This window comes from Osmia bicornis, chromosome 6 (genome assembly GCF_907164935.1).
Source record: "Osmia bicornis bicornis chromosome 6, iOsmBic2.1, whole genome shotgun sequence".
In the NCBI taxonomy this organism is placed as follows: Eukaryota; Metazoa; Arthropoda; class Insecta; order Hymenoptera; family Megachilidae; genus Osmia; species Osmia bicornis.
The window spans coordinates 8,422,160-8,450,110 of NC_060221.1; the positions used below are offsets into that span (position 1 = coordinate 8,422,160).

Consider the following 27,951-nt stretch of genomic DNA (forward strand, 5'->3'; position numbering starts at 1 on the left):
TTCTCTTTGCCGGGACTTTGCATCAGCCTTTCTCGGTTCGTTCTTCCATTTTGCTTCGGTTCCTTTGAGAAGGCATTCGATGGAAACTATAAAGGTGCTCCGACGGCTACATCTGTCACAGAAATTTTATGTAAAACAGGATAAACGTCATCTCCATGAAACTGTGCTAGCGATGCTGGAAGCGCTGTTATTGATTATTATTGATGAGCCATCGTTACCTTATTGATACTATCGCTAAGCCTACTTGTGTAACCTAATCTAAATCTACATATGTTAAGCTTCTCTTTAAAGTTCCAGTACAAAAATAAATTTGAATGATAAAACCAATTTGCATTTAACCAAAAAAATACTGAATGAAGTTTACGTAACGATCTGTGTAGTTTAATCAAATTCGCTGTTCATTTAGAATAGATACAACTCGAGGGAACAATTATGCAATGTTCCTAAATCACAAACTCAAATACGTTTGACTATCACCCGTAGAACAATCTTCTTGTACTATATGTATGAACGATTCCTAATACTAACACCATTTGTCAAAGTTCAAAGTACACAAAGAATATTTGAAATTGGAATTTAACAATTATTGCTCGACGCAATCATCATTTCTGGTCGTATAATATATCTGCTGAAATCATCATTTTCCAGTTAGTTTATAACGCATGAAACAACGTCTCTAGTGTTTGCTGTTTCAATATGGACCTGTTAATTGAAAGCAAACAAGCGTGGAAACACCGGCACGCCAAGAAAAACAAGAGAAATAGTTCAGTTGACGCGTAACCATGTTTGCAATAGTTTTTGACACTTCCATTATAGGAAATTCTGCGACGTTCAACGCTTCGACGACTAGGTTATGAAACTCGAGGCACGTGTAATTACTTGTTTTCAGGATGGAATTATTGGTAATAAATAATACTATTAGTTCCGGTATGATTACCACTAATTGTAATTACTTCGATTTGAACGCTTTCAATTTGTATTAGGAATAATCAAATGTAATTCCGCTAATTCCAATTTGAAACTTGCAATTTGTATCGAAAGTAATAGCAATATTTTCATTTCGAAATTAAAGTCGCACTAACCATTGGTTTCTGAATTTCAGGAGACATGGTGCAAAAGATGGTGGTACATCTCCCAGAGGAATCTTTTCTTGACGACGAGCCGCTTTGCTCCAGGCTTGAGTCCAGTCCTCCCGAAAGAAGAGGAAAGTTCGAAGACGAAAACCGGTAAGTGATGAAACCAGATAAATTTGATATAAAGACAGCAATATCAGAAAGCTTTTCGGAGATATTCTAGAGAGCAAGATTATCTCGTTTCCTTTCCGTTCTAAGGCATTCTGTGTATGAATTTTTCAATTCTCCGAGGCCTTTTGATCTACCGGCTGAAATTGCATCGTTGACTTTGACTAGCTTATAAATCAGCTGCTTTTTCGAATGCCTTTGTTCGACAGGCTGAAACGACCTGGCGAATAGTTTCGTTGATTTAACGCATTCGAAATTCCCGAGAAACACAACTCAACCCGCGACTGTAGGATTCCGTATAAATAGATTGTTGTATTTAAGTTTATGTAGGTTGCGAAAACTGCGAAAGTTCTCCCAGGGGGGTGATTAAAGTGCATCGCATTTTTAGACGACGCTGCACAGTGTTTTAAATATTGCACCATCGGGGAATAAACCTTTCACGGTGTACGAGACAATTTTTATTTTCAGTGCTTAAAATTCACTTTTCTTTATGCATTTTTAATACATAATTAATCGCTGACAAGCTTGTTCCGGACTTTCAAGATTCTAGGTACGACTAATTTTATTACATGATCATTCTTATGAATATTCTGCTGTTTTTAATCATTCCAAGTGGACTGATATCATTTTCAAAAATAACAACTCATACCTTTCACCTATTTTTTTAATGGAAACAACAAGGATGAATTTGAAAGGATTAGGTGCAAGGAAATATTTTTATAGAATATTTATTATGTAGCCTGCAAACTACTGGTATAACAATTTAACGAGAATACCGATCAAAAGGTTCATTAACTTTTTTATGTACACTTGTGTATCTTTGCATTCTTTAATTAATCCTTATCCGATCCAGGTTAATAAAACTCAATAAAAATTTCTTTTCAGATAATTCTAAGTATTTTTCAAAAATTTATGTTGAAATATATTAGGTGTACAAATTAATTCGGTGCGTTTTTTTTATTTTAATTAAAAACTTATTTTTAAAGAGCTATAGTAATTCCAATTATTGAAATAATCTTTATTGTTATTATGTTGTCTTGTCACTTTTCAAATTAAAACTATTAATTAAGAACGCGAAATACTAAAAGCACCGAATTAATTTGTACACTTAATAACTAAATAGCAGAGCCGAATGTTTGTTTATTTAATGTGTTTTGTTTGAAGACTTGAGTGGAATTTCAGTAAATACATAATTGATCCGGCTATCGCTACTCAAGCTTTAACAAATAGGTAATCCGGATAAGGATTAAAATGATTGAATGTTACAACCATTGAAATTGCTCGTAACCATCGATGCTTTGATACATTTACGGCTTAATCGAATATCCAAGTTGCTCGTTGCTAGGAAACCTCCATTGACAATTGTACGGTCCTCGAGCTGCTGGCATCGCGTCTGCTTTCAAAGATGAAGAAGGAGCAAAAGTAATTGAATCCCATCGAAACAGCTCGTAACGGCTGTATCCTCGTTCGAGGATACCGAAAACTTTTACACGTGTATCGTAAAAATCCTAACCCGAAACTATCGGCTTTCCTTTGGCAATGTTCCCTCTTCGCTGCGTCAGCAGAAATCCTGAACTAATGTTACAAGATATCCCCATCTGCTCAAGAACTTTCCAAACGTTGGTTCTCGACGCCGTTCAAACTGTCCTCCAGTACCTCGAATTCCTCGAATTCCATTTTACCGAAATCGTCGTGGGTCCTCCAGTTATTCTCGTTCACTTGCCACCTGGTTAAAGCGCTGCCGATGAATCGGCTCGGATAAGTCGATTTAGCATCCTCCATGCTACCCAGTTTAAAGTCAGCTTTGAAACTCCTCGTCTCTTTCTTCTCCTCCTTCTTTGGCTCTAATCCGATCACTACAGGAGGTTCTCTTTTCACCTCCGACTGATTGACTCTTTTATTCTCCTCCCCGCTATTTCCTGGATCCTCTTTCTCTTGTCTCTCCAACGTGGTGATCTCGATACTCGGGGTCTCGGCAATGGTATACTGGCTCAGGTCCTCTGTCTTTTCGTTTCGATGCCTAAGATGATTCTCCACCAGTCGGCCGGTTAATTCTAATCTACTGTCGCACGAGTTGCTCTTCACCAGACGAAATTTCACGTAATCGTTCGATCTGTCGATACACTTGAACCTGTTCCCGACCAATGGCGAGATCAATGGACCGTTGCTAGAGTTCACCACTTTGCCGCCGTAGTAAGTGACCGAAGTACCGCACTCGCGAATCTTCTTCAGGACGTCCTGGGACACGTAGTGGCTCGAACCGTTGGTGTGGTTATCGTCGTCGTGACAATCGATTTCTTCGTCCTCCGAAGAGGTACACTGCACTCCGCTGCCGGGATCAGTGTCGGGATAATCGCTAGACACCCCAGAGCTCACGCTACCGGCATCCCAATTGTGATGATGATGATGGTGATGGTGATGGTGATAACGATTCACTTTGTTCTTGGAGGAGGTCGAATCACTGGGTGATGTATGACCGCTCCTGGCTTCGAACGACTGTGCCAGCATCCTTGTCTTCGATTCGCATCGTGGACTGTCCAGTTCGTCTTTACCTCCTACCACGGACGCGTTGGACGACGTGGACTTCTCCATGTTCTCGAAGAGCTTGGTGAGATCCTTCGCCCTGCTGGAACACCTAGACCTGGTGGTAATTTTTTAGGATTATAACTAACGGTAGGATCCGTCTTAACGATTTCAATGATTTATATTTATGTAGGCGTTTAGTGGAGGGGGAAGGCGGTGAATCTCCCCGGACGCCCTTAGCTCGGGTCGGCGACCGCCAGGTGGCTGCGCGATTGAGTCTGTTCTCGCTGGCGGTCCCCTGGCATGCGACTACCCACAGTCGGGACCGAATACGGACGCTTAAATGGGGAAGTGACTTCTGCGAATTCAACTGAAGGAAGGAGAGGAGATTAGTGCGAGTAGGATACCGATATTCTATTCATTCGAACGTCATTTGTCATTCCGAGGTTCTGTTTCCAAGAACTGGTGAGGATAGCGATGGACTCTTACGTGGGCAACAATGCGGACGCCTAATTGGGCACCTCTGTATACGAGTTCCCAAAAGCGGGGTTATAGGCGTCTGGGGCAGGGATCGTCTGGCAGACGATCCCGAGACGAAACCGCCTTTTCTCTCCCTACATTTAATTGAGTTACATGCGTTTCAAAGGCAACTGAAATCAGCAAGATGGACCCTTATTCTACGTAACTAGCTCGTAAATCTTACCTGGTTCCTTCGTGCACCTTCTGTGATATCTCGTCGAACTGAGCATCGTCTATGCTACTCAAATCCTTCATACTGACGCTCTTTCTGTGCTTGCAATCCCGCGATAATTCCGAGCCAGAGTTATTTTTCACTTTCAAAGTGTTCTCGAACATTTTTCTCACGTTTCTTACGGTGTCGGGATCGGGTAACTCCTCGTCTATCAGTTCACGATTCACCCGGATGGGATGATAGAAAAAGTGCTTTCTGATGGACGATTGCTTCGGACTTTTAGTGGAAGCCCCGTCCGCGCTTTCACAGTTTCTCTCGCAATTCTCCTCGTCCGTCTTCTTTTGTATCGTCCCGGCAATTTTGCAGCTCGGCTCCGATCTTGCTTTTCCCACTGTCGCCGGTTTACGATCTATCGTCTCGGCTCGTACGGGCTCGATGATTACCACGTTGTTGTCCAGTAATAGTTCTTGGAAGGAATACTCTCGCAGATACTGCATCAATCCTTCGTAAGTGACGTCGCCGCGACTACCGTTGTACATGTTCTTGCTGAACATGTTCGACTTGACTATCTTGTAACGCACGTGATCAAACTCTTGCTCGTCGTCCTGAGACTCTATCGAGTCTACGCAACTGCGAGATCGAGTTAAGTTACTGTGAACCTTCTTGTTCTCGTTCGTTTTAGCTGAAGAAGCTTTATCCGTTGTCGCGTGATCCTCGTCGATGCCGTCGTCGACGGATCTTCTCCTAGTGTCGCTTCCGGATTCCGAACCTAATCCGAGATCCGAGCTCTCGGATCTCGCCTCGAAGCCCAGACTTCCTTTTACCACGCTGCAAGCCTTCCCTAGTATGCTCGACGTCTCCTTAACGATCCTCTCAAATCTACCCTCGTTCTGCTTACTCCTTCCATTTATCTTCTCGGGGTTCTTCTGTTCGAAGAAGTTCTTCGTATTCTCCACGCTAGCGTTCGGTCCGTTCTCTTCTCGGGTAAGGTTCTGAAAAAGGAAACGGAGGTGTTGTTGATTTCTCATTTTTAGTACGAATCGAAGGAATGATTTTTAAACTCACCTCTGCGCTCTTCAAAGACCCGTCACCCTCCTCGATTTTCCTATCGGATTTCCCGTCCGAGGGAGCACTCGATTCTTTCCTCTCATCCCGTTGTTTTTCTTCAATTTTATCCTTCATGCTGAGATCAATTTCTGTGGTGAGACGTCGATGCCGCCTCTTGGTCACGTCGTTATCGACAACCTTGAGTACCTGAGGCCTCCGGGACATGTCTTCCGGTTCCTCGCTGTCTGAGATCCAAATTGATTTGTAATCTTCCGCCTCCTCCACCCGTCGATCCACCTGTTTCTCGCAGGCTGTGACTAAACCCTCGTTGCCTCTACGATTCTCCTCATCGGGCTTCGACGACGCGTATCGTCGATCCTTTGGCTTGCCTTTAAAGCGACTTAACGAGATTCTATCGACGAGGGAAAGTTCTTGTCGACGATCGCACGCTTCCTCTTTCGTCTGTTCAGGCGATGAGTTCTCTCTGGATCCTTGCAATGAGTCCGGATCCTTACCGTCTTTGTCCTGATAAAGTTCCACGCGAATCTCCGGCGAACTGTTCTCCTCTTTCGTACTGCTCTCTTTACATTTCTCCTCGTCGGTCGCGTTGCTCCTCGTCGACGACTTCTCTTCGACGACCTGAGACTCCAGGTACTCGAGAGACCTCAACTTGTTACCTTCCGCATTCGAAGTATCCCTCGCGTGATTCTTGCTCCTCGAGTCCTCCTCGTCGAACTCCAACCGTACGTTCGATAAAGGTAACAGATTCAGCACGTCGAAGTACTCTAACTCTCCATCGTCCTCGAACAGGATGCTGTCCAGGCTCCTGTGCTCCTTTCGTTTACGTTTCACCTGAAATGAAAATGGAATTCAGCTCTCTCTGTTCATTTTTGTTAATACACTCGGACGAAATCGAGCACGAACTCTCGCGATGTAACAGGGAACAATTTGCGATTGGTACTTTTAGAAATTCACGGCATTCAATTTCAATTTTCTACGAGTTTATTTGATTTAGAAGTTGGTACTCGGAAGTTCTTCTGATTAAACTCGTTACCTAGTTGAAAACTGTGACGTCGATCTCGAGATGTTATCGGTAAAAGAAAGAATGCATAAACTTTAAATGAAACGGAATGGTAAATTGAAGGAGATTAAACAGCCGTCAAGTTTCGGGATTTTAAAGGAATATTGTGGTAATCCTTTCAAAGTTTCCTGTGTTATTTCACTTTGAATTTTTATCGAACCTTTGAACCTCGTTTGTGAAAACGGCATTCGTATTTTTATAAAAATTCTTGTTTCAATTAAAACTTAAAGCTGTTCGATTAAACTAATTGAGTCTTATCAATTAAAATCCTATTAATGTACGCTATTTTCACCTAAATATACATTTTATTACGTACGTACATGACGAAACATTGTCCATATGATTCACGTTTCTTTAAAACATCACGTCTCATAAATCAAAGTCAGCTATTGTCTCTTAAACTTTGAATGAAATTCAACGAAGCTGAATTGCTAATGAAACGATAAGTCCAGTTTTACTTTCTTCATTGAACTTTAGAGACACCTGCAGTGTCGTTAAAAGTCAATTTACCGTTCATGGAAATGCGAGACCATTCAATATCGCTTTAACGAACTGAATTTAGAATCTTGTAATCTGAAGATTTCTAAAATATGCAATTTCGTTTAAAAATTGCTAGATCTAAAAGTATCCGTCCGGGTCACGATCGTATCTTGTTAGACGTTTATAAATAACAAGATTGTAACAAGTTAACAGGCTGTCTGTAGATTCGATCGTTTCATCACACCTGCGTAATATTTACCTGAGTGTAAATGCAATCGATGCTGCGATTGCCTTCGATCGGCCAGTTATCCTCGACGATGTCCACTAATCCGCTAACGGTGTCCAAAGTCTGCACACTCCGATAACGTCTCGGTGATTCCGGCCAATCGAGGATGTTCAATCGGTCCGGGTCAGACCGATTGGTTCGCGAGTAGGGCAAAGGATCCGGAAAAGAAGCGAACGCCGGCGGAATCGAGTGTAGACCGCAAGCAGATTTCGAATGGTAGGATTTCGCTTCGTTGAATCGTTCGTAAGAATCCGAAAGATGCTGTTGACTCTTGTAAAGCCTGAAATACAAGCGAATTTTATAAAATTGGATTCTTGATATTCCAATATTACCGGCGTTATCTCGGAAACGGCGATAAACATCGCGATTCGTGAAGTTTAAGCCGAAGATTTTATATCCTCTTGCTTGAAACGCGATGGAACGTTGAAATTTTTATTCAAATAAGCTTCTGAGATTTTAATGCGGAAGGATTTAAACTGATGGAAAATAAAAGCAACAATTTCACGGTTCTACAGAGTAATGGCTTCCATTAGCTATGGCGATTTTTTTTGTTTTCAAGCGTTTCAAATCGTTGGTAATTAAACCAGCTCCATCGGTGACAATCTCTAGCGTATTGCCCACTAATTTCTCGGTCTCCGTTGTGTAACGCGGAATCAAATGGGGCAAATCAAATTCACCGTGTTCGAAACAGCGATAGGTGTACACTTAATTGCCACTCCAGGGTACGATATTTGTCCGTGCTTTGATTAAACTTGCACATGGAATGCAACTGATTCGAATCGTAATTGTTAGGAGAGCGTTATTCTTGTGGAACATGTAAAGAATCCGATGATTACGCGGAAACAATGCAAATTAATTTTATGTTGCGCGTAATTAAAATGTTTGAACGAGTTCGTTATCCTAGACGCCTTAATTGGCGATCTTTTATGAAATATTTTTCAATTTTCAACTGGAGCTTCGCGAATTTTGTCATTTGCAAAAAACGAAATAATAAATTTTGCAATTTTGAAATTACAAATTTTATTATTTCATCCGAGCTGTGTAAGTTCGAAAATTCGAAATGGTAGGAAGTTTTTACAAGATGAAGAATGATTAAATCTAGAGGAGGATCAGACGATTCAAGGTTTCTCCTTTGATCGACAGACGAACGCAATCCGGTAAGCTGATTGTCGTGTCTTAAATTCTCTGGTAACTAACCTGTCCTTCAAAGAGTTCCGATCGATCAGCTTTGCTCGCGGGATCAATTGATGCCTCCTGGGCAAATCGAAGGTCGATTGTCCTAGCCTGAAGTGATGTGCCTCTCGATCTTGTCGAGATTCGTCCTCGGATATCACCGCAAGGCTCCTTGTTCGTTTCAAGAGCTTCCTGCGGTCCTGCGTGGACTGGGCTGAATTGGCCTCGTGTCGTCCCCCTTCTCTGTAATCAGATGAATTTCATTTACCCGATTCACCGTTCTACATTCCCCGATCGACCGTGAAAAAATTTACTACTCTGTAAAATTAATGGTACGATCGAAGATAATTTACTACTGGCGGTCAATGTTGCTATACGCTTCGAACGTAATGCAATTGAACGAATAGATAAATGTAAAAGAATATCAGGAACGGGCGATTACAAGGTATGAAAATCAGTAAATTCACTAAACTGTGGGCGCTTTTCAAAACAAGATATGTATGCTCTTTATTTCATCTAGTCGTACACATTGACGGCCTGCCGTCCCAAAATTCCTCGGTCACGAGTATACCCTTTTGTTTATGACACCCCCAAGTTGGAGGATTTTCCCTTAAGAAGGGGAAACGCGCTGACAGAACAAGCGTGGCCTGCCTCAACCGTTTGTCTATTTCGAATTTTCTGAGTAGAATATTAACAGTTATCCAATGTAGGATGCCGGCGGAAAAATGATGGCGTTTCGTCTTGGGACCGTCCACTAGAACTCGTCAGTGGGGCTAACGTGGATGGTCCCTGCCCCAGACACCTGGGTTCTATACAAGGTGATCCTCTCGCTACCGGACACAAAGGAACTGACGACAATGAACCCATTGACCGCACCATGAAGATACACAGAATCGTCTCGGCCCGGGTAGGTCCCCGCTGGCACGTGACAATGCGGACCTCTTATGGTGCAGTCAAGGGATTCATAGTCGCCAGTGTTCCTTTGTATCCAGCTGCACGAGGTTCACCCTGTATATTCTCAGATCTTATATACAAGGTATTAAAAAATACCCTGAAGACTTCTACACCGCTGGATAGATCACGAAAAATCGAAGTGAAAAGTTCTGTAGCATTTTTCGATGGGATCAGTAGTTTAGCCACATTTCGTTGTTGAAAATTGACCAATCAGCGCGCAGCTTGAACGGCGCATGCGTAAGCGCATGCGCAAGCGAACTCAACAGCGCGGCTCGTCGGCGTCAGAGAAGGTTAGTCTCTTACTCCGCGGGTCTTGCCAATGAAGCTGCGTACTGATTAGTCAATTTTTCTACTTAAACTACTGATCCCATCGAAAAATGCTACAGAACTTTTCACTTCGATTTTTTGTGATCTATCCAGTGGTATAGAGATCTTCAGGGTATTTTTTAACACCCTATATCCGTGATGGAGCACTTGCGAGAAAGGATGGAGTTACACGAGCGACACCTTGCGGCCATCACAGGAAAGGCCCAAGGAGCCTGGGGCGCCATATGCTCCGCTCATAACCCCCACACCAATAATATGCCGCAAAATATATAACTTGGTATTTTTGTTCGTGAAAGGGAAAGATATCGTGTAACCGTCAACTTTACCCTTTCTTAAAATGTAAGTAAAATCGAATGTGCGGGACATAGTTGTCCTTTCGATCCATTATCACGAGGAAGTAAAGAATACCATTACCTCGGCACACGGGGACCTTGCTATAGCTTCAATAAGCACGTCGATACAGTGTTTCAATTATGAATGGCAAGCATGTCGTCGTATGCTTTACAAAGGCATCGATACAGATGTTTGGTGTAAAATCTCGTGGGGCTTGATAATCCTTTAGCAGAAATCACGATAGAGGAATAAAAATAGAGTATAACAGCGTGTACTTGGAAACTTCACTGTCGCAAGTACAACCTTAGCATACTTAATGTATTCTCCATATCATACAAAAGCGTAAATTTTTCTTCTTTTTCTTTTTCCTCGAAATACAAAGCTTCGTTTTCGAGAATGTTGATTTTACAAAGTTATCGAGTATGTACTACGGAGCGTGTACTTGACTGGAAATCGATCCCATGTTTCCTGGTAGATTGGCATTATTGTCTGATTTCCAGCTCGGAAATGTTTCGAATTGCATTTGAGCACAAATTTGCATTCGAAGTGATACTTTATATTTACCGCAGTTTGTAGCAAATATATAAATACATACGTGGTATCTGAATTTTTATAAGATCGCATATTCAATTTTTAATTTTTGTCATTTCGAATTATAAATAATAGAAACAGCGAAATTTGGTAGTCGAAGTATTAATGAATTTTCGCAACGATAATTCCTGTTCAGCGCATCCTCTTTCCATTACCCTGCTTTATTACCTCGCCTTTCAACTGATTACACAGCTGCGTAATGATTTCCCTTAGGCTATCAATAATTGATACGCTATTACACTTTTACATTTGTACGGGCCATAATCAGCCAAGTGGTCACGCAACGTTCACTTATTTGAAAACTGAACGAAACCACAGCTTTGCGGATCTACTTGCTCGGCGAACGTTGACAGAAATTAGAAGGCAATTCGTTCTCATATCATTCGAACCCTTTAAGAAATCCCCCTGCAATTACTTTCATAAAAACCGGTCGCGCTAATTTCAATGTAACTGTTAAACGAGAGTTATCGGTGTTTCATTAATTTTCGAAAATAGTAAACGCTCTCGTTAGAGTTATTCTTGATTCTACCAAGGGAAAAGGCAACTTTCCAAAGCAATTAGACCAATCAACCGCGTGACACTGCAACGACCATCACTGGATTTGTGTCAAGTTTGTTTCGTGACGAAATACACAAACTCAGCATTTACAATTCACATATTAACGAGAACCAATTCGTCGAGTGGAATGTTTAAAGAAAATAATAAGAAATTCTCATTGCCAGAAATTTCATTTGCAATTATCATTTGCTGCTAAAATTATTATAATTTCAAATCATACAATTTATTGAGATGGTTAAAGACGAATTTTCCATACAACCATTTTCAGTTTATTGCAGTTTTATATAATTGCCAGACGATAAAAGTTAATAAGCAAAAAGATCCATGTATTCGCAGCTAAAGACACGATGTTTCTCACTTTACTGCTAATTGTTTTTCCTTTCAAAATTAACAAAGACAGGTCGTTAATCAACAAACTACCTTCTGAATGAGATTTTTTACTCCCAACTGACTGGCAATCGCTGGAATGGTATAGAAAATTAATATCGAAACACGAGCGTAGTGCAAAAAGCTATTATGTTCCTCTCCTTTTTTCTGTTGAGTATTGCTAAGAGATGCCTGTCTGGTTTTCCGCTCGAACAGTCAGGGATTGCAAGCAAAACGCGACCGCCTTTAAGAACGCGAATCCTTGAGGCCCAGGATGCAAATAGTGTATCCTCGTCTCATTGTATTCGTCTTGAGCACAGCGAATCGTTACGTAAGATTTTTGTCGAGCCATCTCGCCCACTTTTACGAGCTAAAACGAACGACCGTCTTCGTTTTTATCTCCTCCTTTTTCATTTAGGACAAACCGAGAATCGTAATGAGCATCTTTCAGCAATGACATTTAAATATTTCGTGTTCTGCTTTAAAAATGACACGTTCACCTAGAAAGTCTAAAAAGGGGGTCCCTCTATTAAAACGCGGATGGATTATGCAATTTTTACGTGAATTTACATAAAAAAATAGTAGAAAATGTTCGTGCTATAGCTTTCGTTTTTCTGACACGCTTCGCGGTGCCAAAAATAAAAGAATCGACGATCGATTCTTATTACTCAATTTTCCAGATTTTTTTTTTTTTGTAGGGTATTTTGTCACATCAATTACAAGGTTATTAGCGACATCAAAGGGTAGGTAAAGCTTAAGTTAAAGCTTACTTAAATTTATAAAAGACACCAGAATTTTTGTTTCCCTTGCTGTTTTTACAATAAAGTTCTTTATTTTCTCGTGGAAAAACATACGCATCGAAATAAAACAAGCACGAAGATCTACACGTTTATATGCAAAATAAATGTAAAGATTTTCAAGAGAACCAGTCCGCTCGTTTCCAACATATTTTCAACGTGTAGTTTAAAAATATCATTCCAAGGAAAATGCGCTCAATTTGTACCAAATCAAATTGAGATTATAAAAATCTGTAAATTTTCTGGATGTATTATATATATCCCCTTAAAGTTGGATCGATTTTCAACTCAATCAGGTAATTATACTCTCTGTAAAGGGAGGTTTATTCAAGAGATCCGATAGGTGTATTATCAAGAGTTAATTTGTGATTAAGTTGAGGATAAACCGTGGACTGAAAATTGTTCGCGTGCAAGCTCACCTTATAATTGCAATCTTACCAGTTTTATCCTCGTTTTTTATCGCAATTTTTACGACACAATTCGCTGAAGAACGTTACCCGCGAACCGTGAAAATATAAGGAAGTCATTTGCGGTTAGGAATCGAACAACTTAATCGTCTACGTACGATCGTAACGACCCACTTCTTCCGCACGAACGTGTTACGTATTTATTATATCAAACACATAACAACCTGCTCTTTTTCCATTCTATTCGTCTGAAAGGAGCAATTAAATTCTGACATCGGGTTCGCTAAAATGCGACCAACTTTTCATCCAAGTTCCTCTTCGCTAATCCATTCTGCAAGTTGGTAAAGTTTCCAATGGAAGCGTGTAGCTTGCGTGAGAACTAGTTTTCGTGACCGAATAGTCAAACTTCGCCTTGTACAACTACGATTTTCAATTTATAGATTAGCAGCTTGTTAATTGGAGAAAACTGGATTAACCCTTCAGAAATCGAACGGACTTTAACTTACAAAATATTCCCAAAGTTTACGCTTACGAAATTTCATTTATTCTGGGCAAATGAATTTATTAATCAAGCAAATGAAAAGCCAAGATTATAATTTAATCGGAAATTTTGACAATTTCTGTTAGATGATTGAAACTTTTGTCACATGAATCGTTAATTACTCGAGAGTGTTCATCGACTAGCTCTTCTTCCCTCTATCGAAATCGATATAGGCTTCCGGTTGATCGAACGCCGATCATTGCACTCTGTATGCAGCCACAAAGGAAAGGTTCGAGTCTGTATGGTGAGAGAAACGCGGCGGGAATATCCTATGACACAAACCGGAAGAAGTTCCGCGGTTTGAACAGTCGATACTCTACGTCTGGTCGATTGAAACGATCTGTGTGTTCTTTGCTTATTCACGGGTCGTAGAAGTTCGAGGACGTTCAAAAGTGTTCCTTAGCATTTCACAGTGGTTAGATCGAATGTTATATTAAATATAATATTTTCAGCTCACGTATTACGGTGACCTACAGACGACAAAATGAATAATTAAGATTTCCCAGTTTCGAACGCGAAAGGGTATAGCCGGATAAGGGGATCAAACCTTTAGACCAAATTGATCAATGATGGTCATGGAGCAGAATATCCCTGATTCTTTTCAAAATTTTTCAAACAAAAGATATAAAGCTTAAACTACTCTTCAAGTAAAGATAGCTGCCTCATGCTTGGCACAAATGATTTTCTTTGAACAGTCTATTAATTGATATGTTCATTGATCAATTTGGTCTAAAGGCACTTTTAACCCGCATAACAAATTTAATATAACAATTTATTTTTAAATTTTCCATCCTAGGTCCAAAAGAAGTTCTATAATAATAGGTATAATTTTGAGATTTTAATAATTAACATTAAATCACTAGGTAAATTACAAAATAAAAATAGCAACAGGTGTACTTGTTTCGCTCTCATTGCTTAATTCACGCTTTGGACACAATTTGGTCCTCAAATCTGTTCAATTAACTCGAAAACGAACCTTGCACGAATGCATTCGTGCAATACGAAAATCGCGGAAATGCAAACTACTTGTTTCTGCGGTCACGATTTCTATCTGCTTTAAGAAATCGTAAGTTCGTCAAGCCTCGAAGAAACTTTGATCGCAGACGTAAAGACTGCCATTTCCTTTCGTACCATTTAATGACTCCCGTTAGCACGAGTTAGTAGAAATGCGCGAAATCAACGATAATTGATTAGCAACGACGATCTTTCAACGAGGATAAACAGGCACTCGTAACGTTGTCTCTGACGTCAATTCTGCTACTTTTTTGTACGCTTGTTCACCTGAGAGGTGACTTACTAACCTTGATTCTGTGAGCCACGTACGGACCCAATGGTAAAACACGGATTATATAATTCGCCAGTGGAAAAGAATATCACGCGCAAAACGTGGAAGTGTGACTAATGATAGCGATCGGATATACAACTTTTGATACCATGAGAAATGAAAAAATAATTGATAATATTTTAATAAACGAGATGAGGGCCGGCCCTGGGCCCTCATAAGACGATTTTGTATCTAAGAATGCAAGAATGTTTACTTGAATATTAATCGATGTAAATGCAAATCTAAATTAGTTATACAAGCTTTGATGTTAAATTTATAAATTTTATTTGAGCTACTTTTTTTATGTCATATACGTGAAGGGGCCCTTTTTCGGACCTTCGAAATCTCAGGGCCGGCCCTGAGCGAGATGAGAAATTAAATGAATTATTTAAGAAATCGAACGCTTATAATATTACAGGTAGATTTACCTTACCACCACTGCTTTCAATTTCTAGAAATGAAAAAATTAATTCTCGAAGACCCAGACGTACCAAATAATATCTAAACGTTAGAATGGAATTCTATTATCCTAAAATTAATTAACGATATTTCTTACCCCTTTGGTATTTCCTAATCAACTTCTTCCACCTCGGATTTCTCAATTCCCAAAAAACTCCCCCGCCGACACTCGCGACTTAACGAAAGATGCTCGATCAAATGAACAGCAGATAATCAGAATTCACTAAGCGTTTCGTCGCGATACTTAGCGGCGATTTAAAAGCCGTGATCGCGAACCGGCTTTTCACTTTCTCGTTCGCGCATCGACTGACGGATATCGTTGTACCTGGCCGGCCGATCGCCACTGTGCACCTGTTACCTCGACAGGACAACCCGTGTAACCATGTCTCCACTCGGATTGTCCATCCGTAGTGGGAGTACTACACCTTAGACAGAGGTTGACGTCATTCATCTCTCGACCGAGAGGAAACTTCATAAAAGAAAAGCGGATAACCTTTGGTTTCCGAACCCTCTTGAAAGCTTCTCTCTTTTTTTCTCGTTTCTAAAATTTCTCTGGGGAACGATGAACGAAAGTAAAACTCTTCAATTCGAGTTTCTATCGAACCCTAACTCCAATCGCCCCTCGGGGAATTGCTCGTAATGAGTTTCCCGTGGAATCCAGATGGTTTGGGTGGCGATAAAGGGACACATCTCCGCGATTAATGATACCATTGGAAAAATGGATATTGAAGAATGTTTCTACAGGAAGTTAAAAGATTCGAAGAACCACAATCGTCGACGTTATGAAATTTTTTCAAACATTCCAAACGATTATGTCACGGAAAAAGTGGAGTTAATCGTCACGGTCTACGCTTTTTCATTCTCCTACATTTCATAGCACAACTTTGACGAATAAAAAATGAACGATACCTGTTGGACATTGTTGTCTTTCGTTTATGACTTCTTCATCTGCACTCCTACAAAAGTGCAGTAGGTACTAATTGCAAGAAGAATTATTGTACTTTTAATTGCATCGCGGAGGATGCAATTAACGACTCTCGAGATTTCCTTTGTTTCCGGACGAAATTTTACTTAGCAGCTCCGAAACGGTGGCGAAGTTGATTTTCCCTCTTAATCGTCGAGGAGGAAAACAAACGCCCCCCGTGAAACAATGAAGATGGAGGAACGTTATTATTCCGGGCAGTAAGGATGACGTGTCATGGGCGTCTTTACAATGCTCAATGTCGAAGACCCGCGATGAGACTCGAAGGACTGAAAAGATAGATATCGTAGTCGTAAAGGCGAGGGTCAAGTGGCAACGACCGTGTGCCATATTCGTTAGGATTTAGCAAGGATACCGAAGAGGGCGGAAACGAGCGAGGAATTATTAAAACAACCATACAATGGGCTCTTCGAGCAGAAAATCCTTGTATCAAAGTCTATAGATCGTTGCTACCAAAGATTGAACGTCGGAATGGATGAATATTAATCCGTCACGTTTGTTGATATTTTACTAAAGATACAAGATACATAGAATTCTCTGAATAGAAACGATTCTGTTTGATCGCGAAACGCGTTGGTCTCTGGCGATTGCTTCCATCACCGCAGCCTTTGAATGATAAAAAACGCTCTGCTTTCGGTCGAAACGGAATTGAAAATAGTGGAATTTTTCCGACTGACAGAATTCAGGTAGGATCAAACGTTGTCTGAAAAAATGGTATTTTGTAAAAAGAGACGTAGAATATTTTTCTTGGAATTAATTTATGCTAATTGTGCTAAGTCCCACTGTCAATCATTGCCAGACGTAAATTGAACACGTGCGATGTGTGTTTACGTTTCAGAACGGATTGAAAATTGCACGAAGAAGAATATGTTCTATGTTATATAGGGTTATCCAAATTGAGTGTCGCATCTTCAAATTGAAATTATTTTGGAATTGGAATTATTTTATTACATTAATTACGAAAGACCATATCGTTCAAGGGTCCTTCTACTCTGTTTTTCGCGAGCTCGATACGTTTGACCAAATTTAATGACGAATAGAAGACATCAATTACCACCAAGATTGGGTGATCTAACGCCATTAGACTTTTTTATGGGGTTTTTGGAAAGTGAAGTTTATGCCAACAATCCAAAGACTATTGACGAGCTGAGACACAAAATTACAGACGCCATTGATGAAATTGAATTCCAGTTGTGTGAAAATGTAATGGAAAATTAGGTCAGACGCCGAAAAAATCTGAGGACATTTGAATAATATTGTCTTTGATAATTAATGTTATACAATAGACAGTGCCGGAGCTTTGGGGGGGGGCAATCGTCCAGGGGCGCCGCAAGACCTAGTATGCGAATATACCGATATTTTCTTATTGTCTCTTCTCTCTATCTACATCTCATATGTAACATTACATATATGTTTTTTACCTATATACATATATTTTAATGGGCGCCACGATAATCTTGCCCAGGGCACTAATATTGCTAAAGCCGGCACTGACAGTAGACTTTGTGTTAAATTAAAGAAATCATACAAAAATCACATACTTTGCGTTTTATTTCAATTTGAAGATGTGACACTCAATTTGGATAACCCTATATTTGAACACTTTATATTAATCGGATTTCTATGAAATGTAAATCTTATATATAACATAAATCATCCCGTTCACTTCTCATCCACGAACAAATTACTATTCCCGTCGTTATCCATCATGCCAGCGAGAATTTGTTGCTTTCTCAAACTTGGCCCCAAGAGTAACACTGGTAGCGCCTGAGCTTCCGAAGGAAACCGGAAGTAGGATACCCATGCGCATTATCCGTAATAAGATCTATGGTTTTCCTTCCTCGTACGATACCGACGATGAAATCTTCGGATTTTCAAGAAACGACATTGTGTCAAGGGCAAGGTACACGAAGCAGAACCAGTCTGCTTTTCTATCCGGCACGTGTCAGCCGCGAATTCATTTTTCCGCGACTGGGAGTCGGCCAGGATTAACAATCCATTTGATCAGTTTTATTTAGCTTCAGTGTCGATTCGACCGTGACACGGTCCAGCTTGTCTAAAACGCAGTCGGTCGGCTTGAATAATTTCAATCGTGGATTGCGACATTTCAGATAGAAGGTTCGAAGGATACTTGAAACCAGGAGTGTACCGAATGAAATTTTCATTGGGGGATCTGGCCCTCACAAATTTAATTAATCAGGCTCCAAATTCTTATCTGCCATCGAAATTTTCCCAAGTTATTTTTTGGGGGAGATCTGGTCCTCGCAAAGTTAATTAATCAAGCTCCAAATTCTTATCTACCATCGAAATTTTCCTAAATTATTTTTTTGGGGAGATCTGGTCCTCGCAAAGTTAATTAATCAAGCTCCAAATTCTTATCTGCCATCGAAATTTTCCCAAGTTATTTTTTTGGGAGATCTGACCTTCACAAATTTAATTAATTAGGCTCCAAGTTCTTATCTGCCATCGAAATTTTCCCAAATTATTTTTTTTGGGAGATCTGGCCCTCACAAATTTAATTAATCAAGCTCCAAATTCTTATCTGCCATCGAAATTTTCCTAAATTATTTTTTTGGGGAGATCTAGTCCTCACAAAGTTAATTAATCAAGCTCCAAATTCTTATCTACCATCGAAATTTTCCTAAATTATTTTTTTGGGGAGATCTGGCCCTCGCAAAGTTAATTAATCAAGCTCCAAATTCTTATCTGCCATCGAAATTTTCCCAAGTTATTTTTTTGGGAGATCTGGCCCTCACAAATTTAATTAATTAGGCTCCAAGTTCTTATCTGCCATCGAAATTTTCCCAAATTATTTTTTGAGAGAGATCTGGCCCTCACAAATTTAATTAATCAGGCTTGAAATTCTTATCTGCCATCGAAATTTTCCTAAATTATTTTTTTGGGGAGATCTAGTCCTCACAAAGTTAATTAATCAAGCTCCAAATTCTTATCTGCCATCGAAATTTTCCTAAATTATTTTTTTTGGGAGATCTGGTCCTCACAAATTTAATTAATCAAGCTCCAAATTCTTATCTGCCATCGAAATTTTCCCAAATTACATTTTTTGGGAGATGTGGCCCTCACAAATAATCAGATTCCAAATTCTTATCTGCCATCGAAATTGTCCCAAATTATTTGTTTTGGCAATTGAAAATTTTTTATTTTACTTAAAGCAATATTATGCTTCGATTTGATATAAAATATCAATTTTTGATATTTTATGCCTTTCATGAAAGATTTCGGTTTTTCGTTCCGTGTTCATCCAGTGAGGCGAACGACAGTGTCACGTTAGACCACGAAGAAGAAAGTGACCATGGCACTTGGCCTAGCTACCACTTACTTACCCGAGTCACCTGGATACACACGACACTGTACTTTCATAACGATCGACTTGCTCGGCTTTTACTTCACCTGTTTCTTTCAGCTTCGTATTTCACGCGTATCCCGTTTTCCTTCCGGAATATTTTTATCGCAAGTCGAAAGGTAAACGTTTAGATCTTCGCGAGCTTCCATTGAAACATTTATCGGAACAAGATACTCCGAGTATTTTTTCGGCTCGAAACAATGTATACTTTGTACCGATATTGAGATACGAGCTCAACTTGAAACTAATACTCTCTTTAGATATTATTTCTCGTGTAAGACGTCTTACATAAAGAACGTTATGTTTGCATGTTCTTAATAATAGCTTGAAGGTTTTCCGTTCTCTTATCAGGAGAGAAAATTTTATAAGGAAATTTGAGATTCAATGGAACCGTTCGATAAACGGAATGAACGAATATGAAATTCAAGTAAAATTGTTGGAAAGCGTTCCAGATAAAAGAACAAACGTTACGTTGATTCTTCGGTGCAAAAAAGTACGCGTTTTAACGAAGCAGTGTTCGGTGCACTGGGCAGTGGGGAAAATCACGGAAAACTGGTGTATAAAACCAGGGAGAAATTAAACATCTAACATTTCCTGTAGCAATTTACTATTGCATTCTATCCTATTTTGGTATGCGAATTCAAAGTAAAAAATTTTCATAATTAATGCAATTTTTGTATTCTTGCTTTTTCAACACTTTCACGTCGATTCACGTTTTCAAATTGAACATTTCTAATTTTTAATTGCCATGTGCGTAGCATGTAAAGGATTAATGCATCGTTTTGTATATGAAAGATACGTCAGAAAAAGTAAAAAGAATATTACATTCGGTGCTGGAGGCGGTGTTCGCTCGTATCCAGAGATTAATGGTAAAGACTAAGGTTCGATTTAATTTTAGAAGTCGGTTCACTGTTTTTCGTGGCGGAAAATCGATGGAAATTAATGATTGAATAACGTGTAAGAGGAAAGACTTTTTTATCAAAGAAAATTGTGACGTTGCAGGCTACGATAAAAGAAAAAAGTTATATGAAAAACAGAGTCAGTTGACTGTGATTGCGATTCATCATTGGTATTGAATAAAGTCAGCCAAGCTTGCCTGATTGAAACATCAATCAATTCTGCTCTCAATGAAACGTTCATTGATGTCCAGTTGAAAATTGAAAATTTCTTTTTCATCTTTCCATCCATATTATAAAATATAAAAACACATTCAACTGATGTTATGTTTAAAAAAATGAATACGTAATTGAAAAAAAAAATAAGGAAAACTACCTGATTAAAAAATACACGTTAATTAAGAAATCCTTCTAATGAGAATATTCAAACACACAGGTTTCCACGATTTATCCTTAAAAGTGGTTGATACGTAACTGAAGAGCTGAGCGAAAAATTTCATCCCCTCTTTTTAGAACAATGATTCATATGGTTGCCGAGGAAACCATTTCGTCTCAAAAACCAAAGCAAAGTCCGATGTGAAATGGACAAACAACCCCCTTGAATCACCTGGAATCCAGGTGCGATGATTCACCACCACTATGAAAGGTTAAATCAAATTTATTTCATTTCTCGTGAAACAAAGGCAACTTTTCAATGAAACGAAAAGGAGTTTGATATTCAAACAATATGCACATATTCGATCTGAATTAAAATTATTATAGTAATTATATTATTATACGATGCGAGTAATATCGCAGGTAGAAGTAAAAAATTTAATTTTTGAAGCTTTTTAATATTTGCCACACAATTTCATGCGAGATTTTAAAATCTCGTGAAAAGCAGAATTTCGTGTTGAATTAATTCGAAAATGAAAATCCAATTAAAAACACCATTTGCTACTAAAGTGCACATATTGGAGTATATATTGCTCTAATGGAATGGCTCGAACTCCATTATCCGAAACATCCTCGTGGATTTCACAAGGTCGATGATTCGCGGTTTTTCATTCGCGACGAAACGCGAGAGAAATTAATTTCGTGAAAGTGACAAGTAATACGAGCGATGTGTGTAATTTAAGCCAGGGTCATTGACGCCTTATGGTGTGTCGGAATCAATTGAAATCACTTTCGATTGAGGAATCGAGTACCGGAAGAGATGAAAGAGGCTGCGGTTCTCGGATCACCCACTGGAAAATTTTCTCGTAACCGCGATTATTGTAAACTTCGAACTTTCCATGATTTCAGTATGTCGCAGCGTCTTTCATTACGTAAAATCATTTATTTTTACCCCTGAATTAAATTTCACATTTTATTTTTAGCTAAAATAGCAACAATTTAAATTTAATTTTACACCTTGTTAATTTTCATTTCCTAAGCTTTATTAATTACTGATAAGTTTCCGAATGGCCTCCCCAAAATTGAGAACTCAGGTGCGGTATATAATTTAAATTGACTACCAGAAACCGATTAAAATTGGTTTCAGAGCTGGATGTCTTACCGTTTTCGAGATATCATGGTAAGGTTAGGTTATATTAGGTTAGGTTCTGTGTATGCGCAGTATCGGATAGCGCATGCGCAGTTATTGAATAGCGCATACGTAGTCCCAAAATTATACAAAAATTTCTTACCACGATATCTCAAGAACGGTAAGACATCCAGCTCTGAAACCAATTTTAATCGGTTTCTTGTAATCAATTTAGGTTATATACCGAACCTGAGTTCTCAATTTTGAGGGGGCCATTCGGGAACACAGCCTTACTTACAATATTAATTATCGACTAAGCTCTAGTGAAGAAAGAAAAATATCCTAGATATTCAAGAAGCATACTAAAATAGAAAGGCTTGGAACAGCATAAAAGATCATCAAACGAAATTAGAATTCCAGCTCGCCTAAAACACCAAGCGAAAGAAGAATAACAGAATCGTTTTTTAACAATCGCGATAAAGGAAAAGTCGTAAGGGAAAACGATCTATAAAAATGAACACGAACGACTGAAGATCGTGTTCTGATGGAGGAATAGCTCTTACCTAATATGGATATTAATTTTAATATTTCCACGGTTCGAGCATCGCTGACTGGTTTACGTAACCTCGTACACTCGCGATGAAAAGCAGAAGAATAAAATACATCCGTGCGTATAACGATCCTATTATTACGTAAACGGAAATCTTCGAAGAGACTGACCACAAATTGGCCCTAAGGCGAATACTCGACAGATGCTGAAGTCCATCAATCGTCACGAATTTATTTTTATTTTAACGTCTCGTCGCAGACATTAGCTCACCGGTGAGACAGGATATTTTTATCGTGATTTCGAGTGTTTTAAAGTCTTGCAGAACTTGCAAATGGATGGAAAACATCAGGTTACTTGGAAAACAAAATGGAAAGTAACATTAGTCGCTCGTTGTCCCGTGGTTCCTCTCAACTTCGGAAAGGTCAGGAAACAGAGCCATGAAGCGACAGGATGTTACACAATGGGGGCTACGTCGTGTTCCCACAAAAGGAATTTCATATAAGCGAATGAAGGTTCGAAGGGAAGGGTTGGCTCTTTGACTAAAACGATCCTCTACTTCCTAGACGTTTTTCATCATAATTTGCGGAATGTATCGAGAGAGGAGTAGATACTAAACAGAGGAATAATGGTAATAAAAAATTCCTTTACCTCCTGTGTAAAAATATATTTGGTTTTTAAAAAAATGGGGTACCCTCCGATCGAGCTGATTTTTTTACCATAGTTGGTCATCCTATCCCTTAACTCCGCCCCCCCAAAATAATTAAAAAAAATTAATTAACCTAACCTAACCACTTTTTGAATCATTTCAGTTTTTGACCCCTGGGGGGCGGAGGGGAGGAGTGACAGATCAAGGGGAATCTATGGTAAAAAAATCAGAATTTTTCTTGTAAAACTTCTATTAATTAGAAAAGAATAGAAATTTATAGAAGTACTTTCTGCACGAAGTAGAAAGCTTAATAGAATATTAGAATTTTGATTTCAATTTACAAATCCTGTCCTGTATAGAAATGTACATGATTAATCGATTATCAAGCTCGGCTCTCAGAGAGTAATGGATAGCGTGTTAAGAGAGAAAAATAGCTCGGAAAATTATATGGAACTAAATTGAATTTTATCTTTCATTTAGAGCAACGTATTTCACCTCTTGCTGGAAATAATTGTGCGACGACCGAAGCGAAACCTTTCGTATGTACAATGATAAACAACCGTATCGAAAGAACTTTGCTCGTGAAAACATTTTTCATACGTTTCCCATTTTCACTTGGAAGTATATCTCGATCAACGTACCTTGGATTTTCTTCTAACTCGATCGTTTCATCGCAAGAAGGTCAGCGCTTAAATTGCTGAAGGTGCAAAAACTTAATAGAGGTAATCGTCTGAGGTAGATAAAATGACTCTACGTTTCAACAGAATGAAACGTTTGTTGGTTGAAACAGGAGAGAATAACGTAAAGCCTATAATCGATTGAACACGAGGCTGACGATAATCCTTCGCTTTCGTTTCAAATGGACGGAAATAAATCCCTTGAAATTCTCGGTCACTTTGTAATTATAACAGAGTTTGCTTAAGAAGCCTGCTTTTAAAAAGCTGATTAACGTAAGCCCTACGAAACAAAAGAGATACGTTTTTTAATTATAAATCCACGAACTGTGCTGAATAATTTCATCGCTTCGTTAAAAAGTTGGAGAAACGAAGAAACAATATACCTGACATTCTCGCCATTGTCGACGAACTCCATCGTCACCTGGCAATAAACGATTTTCACGGCGAACATCGCGCACAAGCATCGTACCTCGGTGGTGGGCACGGCACACTGCTGTTTCACGCGCGTTTTCAGAACAGAAATGACTTTCCATACGAGCAGCTGAAGCGAATTTTCGATGCACGCTTACTGTCACGGCCCTTTGTCCTGTACACGCAGGTGGGTGCACGTCGTTGAAACAGAAAGAGACGCTCGTCAAAGCGGATATCCGGTGTTCCGCTATGCAGACCTCCTACCCCGAGCCTTTCGTCCTTTCGATGGCAATCGCGTCGCGAATCAACCGCGCTAATTAAGGACGTGTCGTGTGCTCGGTGATTTTCGCCTCGATTTTCCTATCATTTACGCGGATTCCATAGTAATTAATGTTGAACGAGGAACAAAATTACACAGAAAACCGTGTATTTCATTCCTTGTTACTTTGAAGTTATTGAAAGCAAAGGTATTGGGAGGGTTTCAGTGTGCTTTTATGCAGTTGTAAAATCAATAAATTTCAAATTTGAAAGGGATTGGTAATAAATTAATTTATTCAGTGCCGTGCTAGATATTCCAGGAACAGTTTATTATTTCTTGTTGCTGTTGTTCTTCAATGTTTATTATTTCACGGTAGAAATTATTCGGGATCGGAGGAAATTCCTGTTATAATTATGTGGAAACTACCTTCCGGAACAATAATTTGCTTTTCATTAGGTGCTCGTGATCGCGTTAATTAATGCATCGAAATATTTGCAAAATCGATTGTTTTCAATGCGGTTATATACACGTTGCAATTACTGCACTTTATTGTCGATAAATCTAAATTATCCACATTTACTTTTTATAAAGTATTAGTTTAATGAAACGCTCGGCTACATCGAGAATAAAAGCAATATACCTGTGCAAAACTAACAAACTCATTAACGGTAATGTGAATATGGAGATAGAAATTCCCGAGTTTCTACGAGCGTTTAATTAGCGGAAACCTGACATGCATCCAACGTATCGTCAAATAATAAACTATAAAGTGAAATATATTCTCGTGGATCAATAAATACTACCAAACATTTCCTCGTACATTATTCTTTAAATATAGTACAACGTGTTTTGTTTCTTATGTTCAAACAGAAATTATCTAATTCTCTTTAAATCGAATGTTAAACAAATTGAACCAACTAAAATGAAAATGAAATTCATAAATATCTAATTAGAACTATAGAAATTGCGAATGTAATGTATATTAATACGATTTCCAGTGATTGATATACCGTAGCTAAAAATATCATCAAACTTTCTAGTAAAAATTTTCTCTGACCTATTTTCAAATTTCGCGCGGCGTTGAACGCGGTAACAGCGCTCAATTTCATCCTTAGCGCGCATGCTCTGAAAAATCATTGCAATCGCATGACATATCAGCACTTCTATTTTCTTTTTATATGTTATACCATATTCCTGAAAAAGAAAGAACTAATTCAAAGATAAAGAAAGAATGAAACTCTTCATGATCGTTACTTTCACGTAGTCGTGTATTAAACAATTATAATTTCAAATACATTTTCAAATTTCTCAGTGCCGAACGCGCTAACGACGCATGCGCGGCAACTAGCGAAGTGCGCATGCGCCGGAACATTGTCGCCTATATAAAGGGCGCGAATAGGAATAAAAGACCGCAGAACGCGGGAGCGCTTAAAACGTGAAACGAATGCAAGGTCTCGACGAGGTTCGAGTAATTAGACCAAGACCGCGTTAATAAGCGTAGCCTGACCGTGTCGAAATCCCACTAATTAACGATTAAAAGTCCACTAACCATAAAGCCAGTACTTCGTTCGAACGGTACCGAATCAAAGCACCGTACGTTTTTTACGATATCGAAGAATTTCCGAAAGCCCAATTTAGATCAGAAACTACAATACCTATGCCATCAAGCCCTCCTATAATTCCCTATAACATTCCCCGTGATTAAGTATCGCGTTATACATCGTTCTGAATAATGAAAGATAGCCAGGAATAGATTAAAATAATATCATCTTACGGGAATCGCTATAGTATCCTTTCTGCTCTGATATTTATGCACCGTAGAGAAGTTCTAGATGATTTTTCGAGTTCATTTAAAATCTGGGCCACGACGCTGTACCTCCTCTCTATTATCCTGCAACGTAATTAACTTACGGCACAGTTAATTTCTTTTTCCCTCTTCTATTTTTTGTCCTAATCCCTTCCCTTTTCGCTTTTTTACAATCATATTATTAGAAGCAATTTAATACGTCTACTAGCACAGTAAAAACAGAGGTAGTTATAATAATTATTATTCACCATTCAATCGTTTAATTTTTAATATTTTCTTTGATTTCTTTTAACACATTGTTATATTAACTTTGAAGAGTTATTGACGATTCCTATGGTAGCCAGGTGTTAATTTAAAAAAATACTATTGTTTTATGAAAATGACTCACCGATGGCATTTTTGTCGTTGCCTCTCGTGCACCCATAATGTCTCTCCAAGGGTATGGGATCCACTTTGTACTCCACCCATGGTTGACCCCTGAACGACGAGGCCTGATGCAAATTTATGAATACGCAATTATTATACGATATCAATTATGAATATCCAATTTGTACGATGTCGATTATGCGTATATAATTGCTAATATTCTTCGCATCAACTAACCTAATTGCAATACATTTATGTACAGAATTAATAATTTAATAATAACCCATTGCTTATTTATTAAACAACTGTTTATGGGTTAAAATAATTCAATTCAATCTTTATCGCGCTTGAATTTGATTTCATTTTTAATTTCCATAGCAAACAGTTATAACGAATTGCTTCTAAAAAATTATATTAACGTAAAACAATTTTTATTCCTCAGATGTATAAAAATTTATTTAAAAGCGAGACAAAGTGTATAGTACAATTGAAAGAAAAATGTGCAACGAGTGGAAAATAAAAAAAAAACAGCAAGTAATTAATTCTCTCATACAGTTTTATGCACACGTATATATTTGTCGGAATATTTAGTACCCGAGTTCGTACACAGATGGCGTCGAGGGAGAACGCTTTCCTGCTGGTGATATAGGTCGAGCAAGCGTTATAAAGAAGGCAGGGAAGATCGTTTCATGTTAAGATGAACCGAGAGTTGTTTCTACGTTAATTTTCTCCAGAAAGGGTCTGAGCCTAAGGTTCTGGCCCAAGCTGACAAATCGAAAACTTAATTATTGAAAGGAACTGGGTAGATTCCACGACCTTCGATCCCGAGGCGTTAAGGGTGTAAATTGGAACGGAAGGACCTACCCCTAAATACACTTTCCCTATCATCAAAGTGGTGTACGAGGAGAATATATGTATTATTCACCTACCCTTGGGGTGATCCCCAACGATCAGTCGTTGTGCATCCTTGAAGAGGCCACGCCACTTAAACGTTTACGATATATTGAACACGGTTTAAAAGCACCCTATTAGGAAACGAAAAATCGATGGGTTCGCATTTATTTATTTTTTTTTTTATTTTTTTTTTGCACGAAGGAACCCGGTGAATTGTTCACGCACACGTCACTGCTTATTAGTTGAATAGAATCCAGAGGTAGACTGGCAACGGAGAAAACTTCACCACCGCGAAGTTTTCACGGCGATGAGAAGAAGGGAGGACGACACCGGAAAGGTGGTGGTACCATCTCCTGCCACTTCCAATGTTTCTACATTGCCGAAGAAACGAGCATCGTGCTCGTGGGGGCCGCATT

The 27,951-nt window shown here is 39.0% G+C and overlaps 1 protein-coding gene across 1 annotated transcript; it reads right to left on the reverse strand.

The window, feature by feature from the left end:
• Positions 1-2,193: 2,193 nt before the first annotated feature.
• LOC114874910 (protein javelin) lies at positions 2,194-26,743 on the reverse strand. Its single transcript, XM_029184643.2, has 6 exons — positions 26,664-26,743; positions 8,547-8,765; positions 7,323-7,629; positions 5,521-6,354; positions 4,468-5,447; positions 2,194-3,882 (listed from the first exon to the last, which is right to left on the reverse strand). Exons 1-6 carry the CDS (start codon positions 26,741-26,743, stop codon positions 2,844-2,846), a joined length of 3,459 nt encoding a protein of 1,152 aa, XP_029040476.2. The 3' UTR covers positions 2,194-2,843.
• Positions 26,744-27,951: the final 1,208 nt, after the last annotated feature.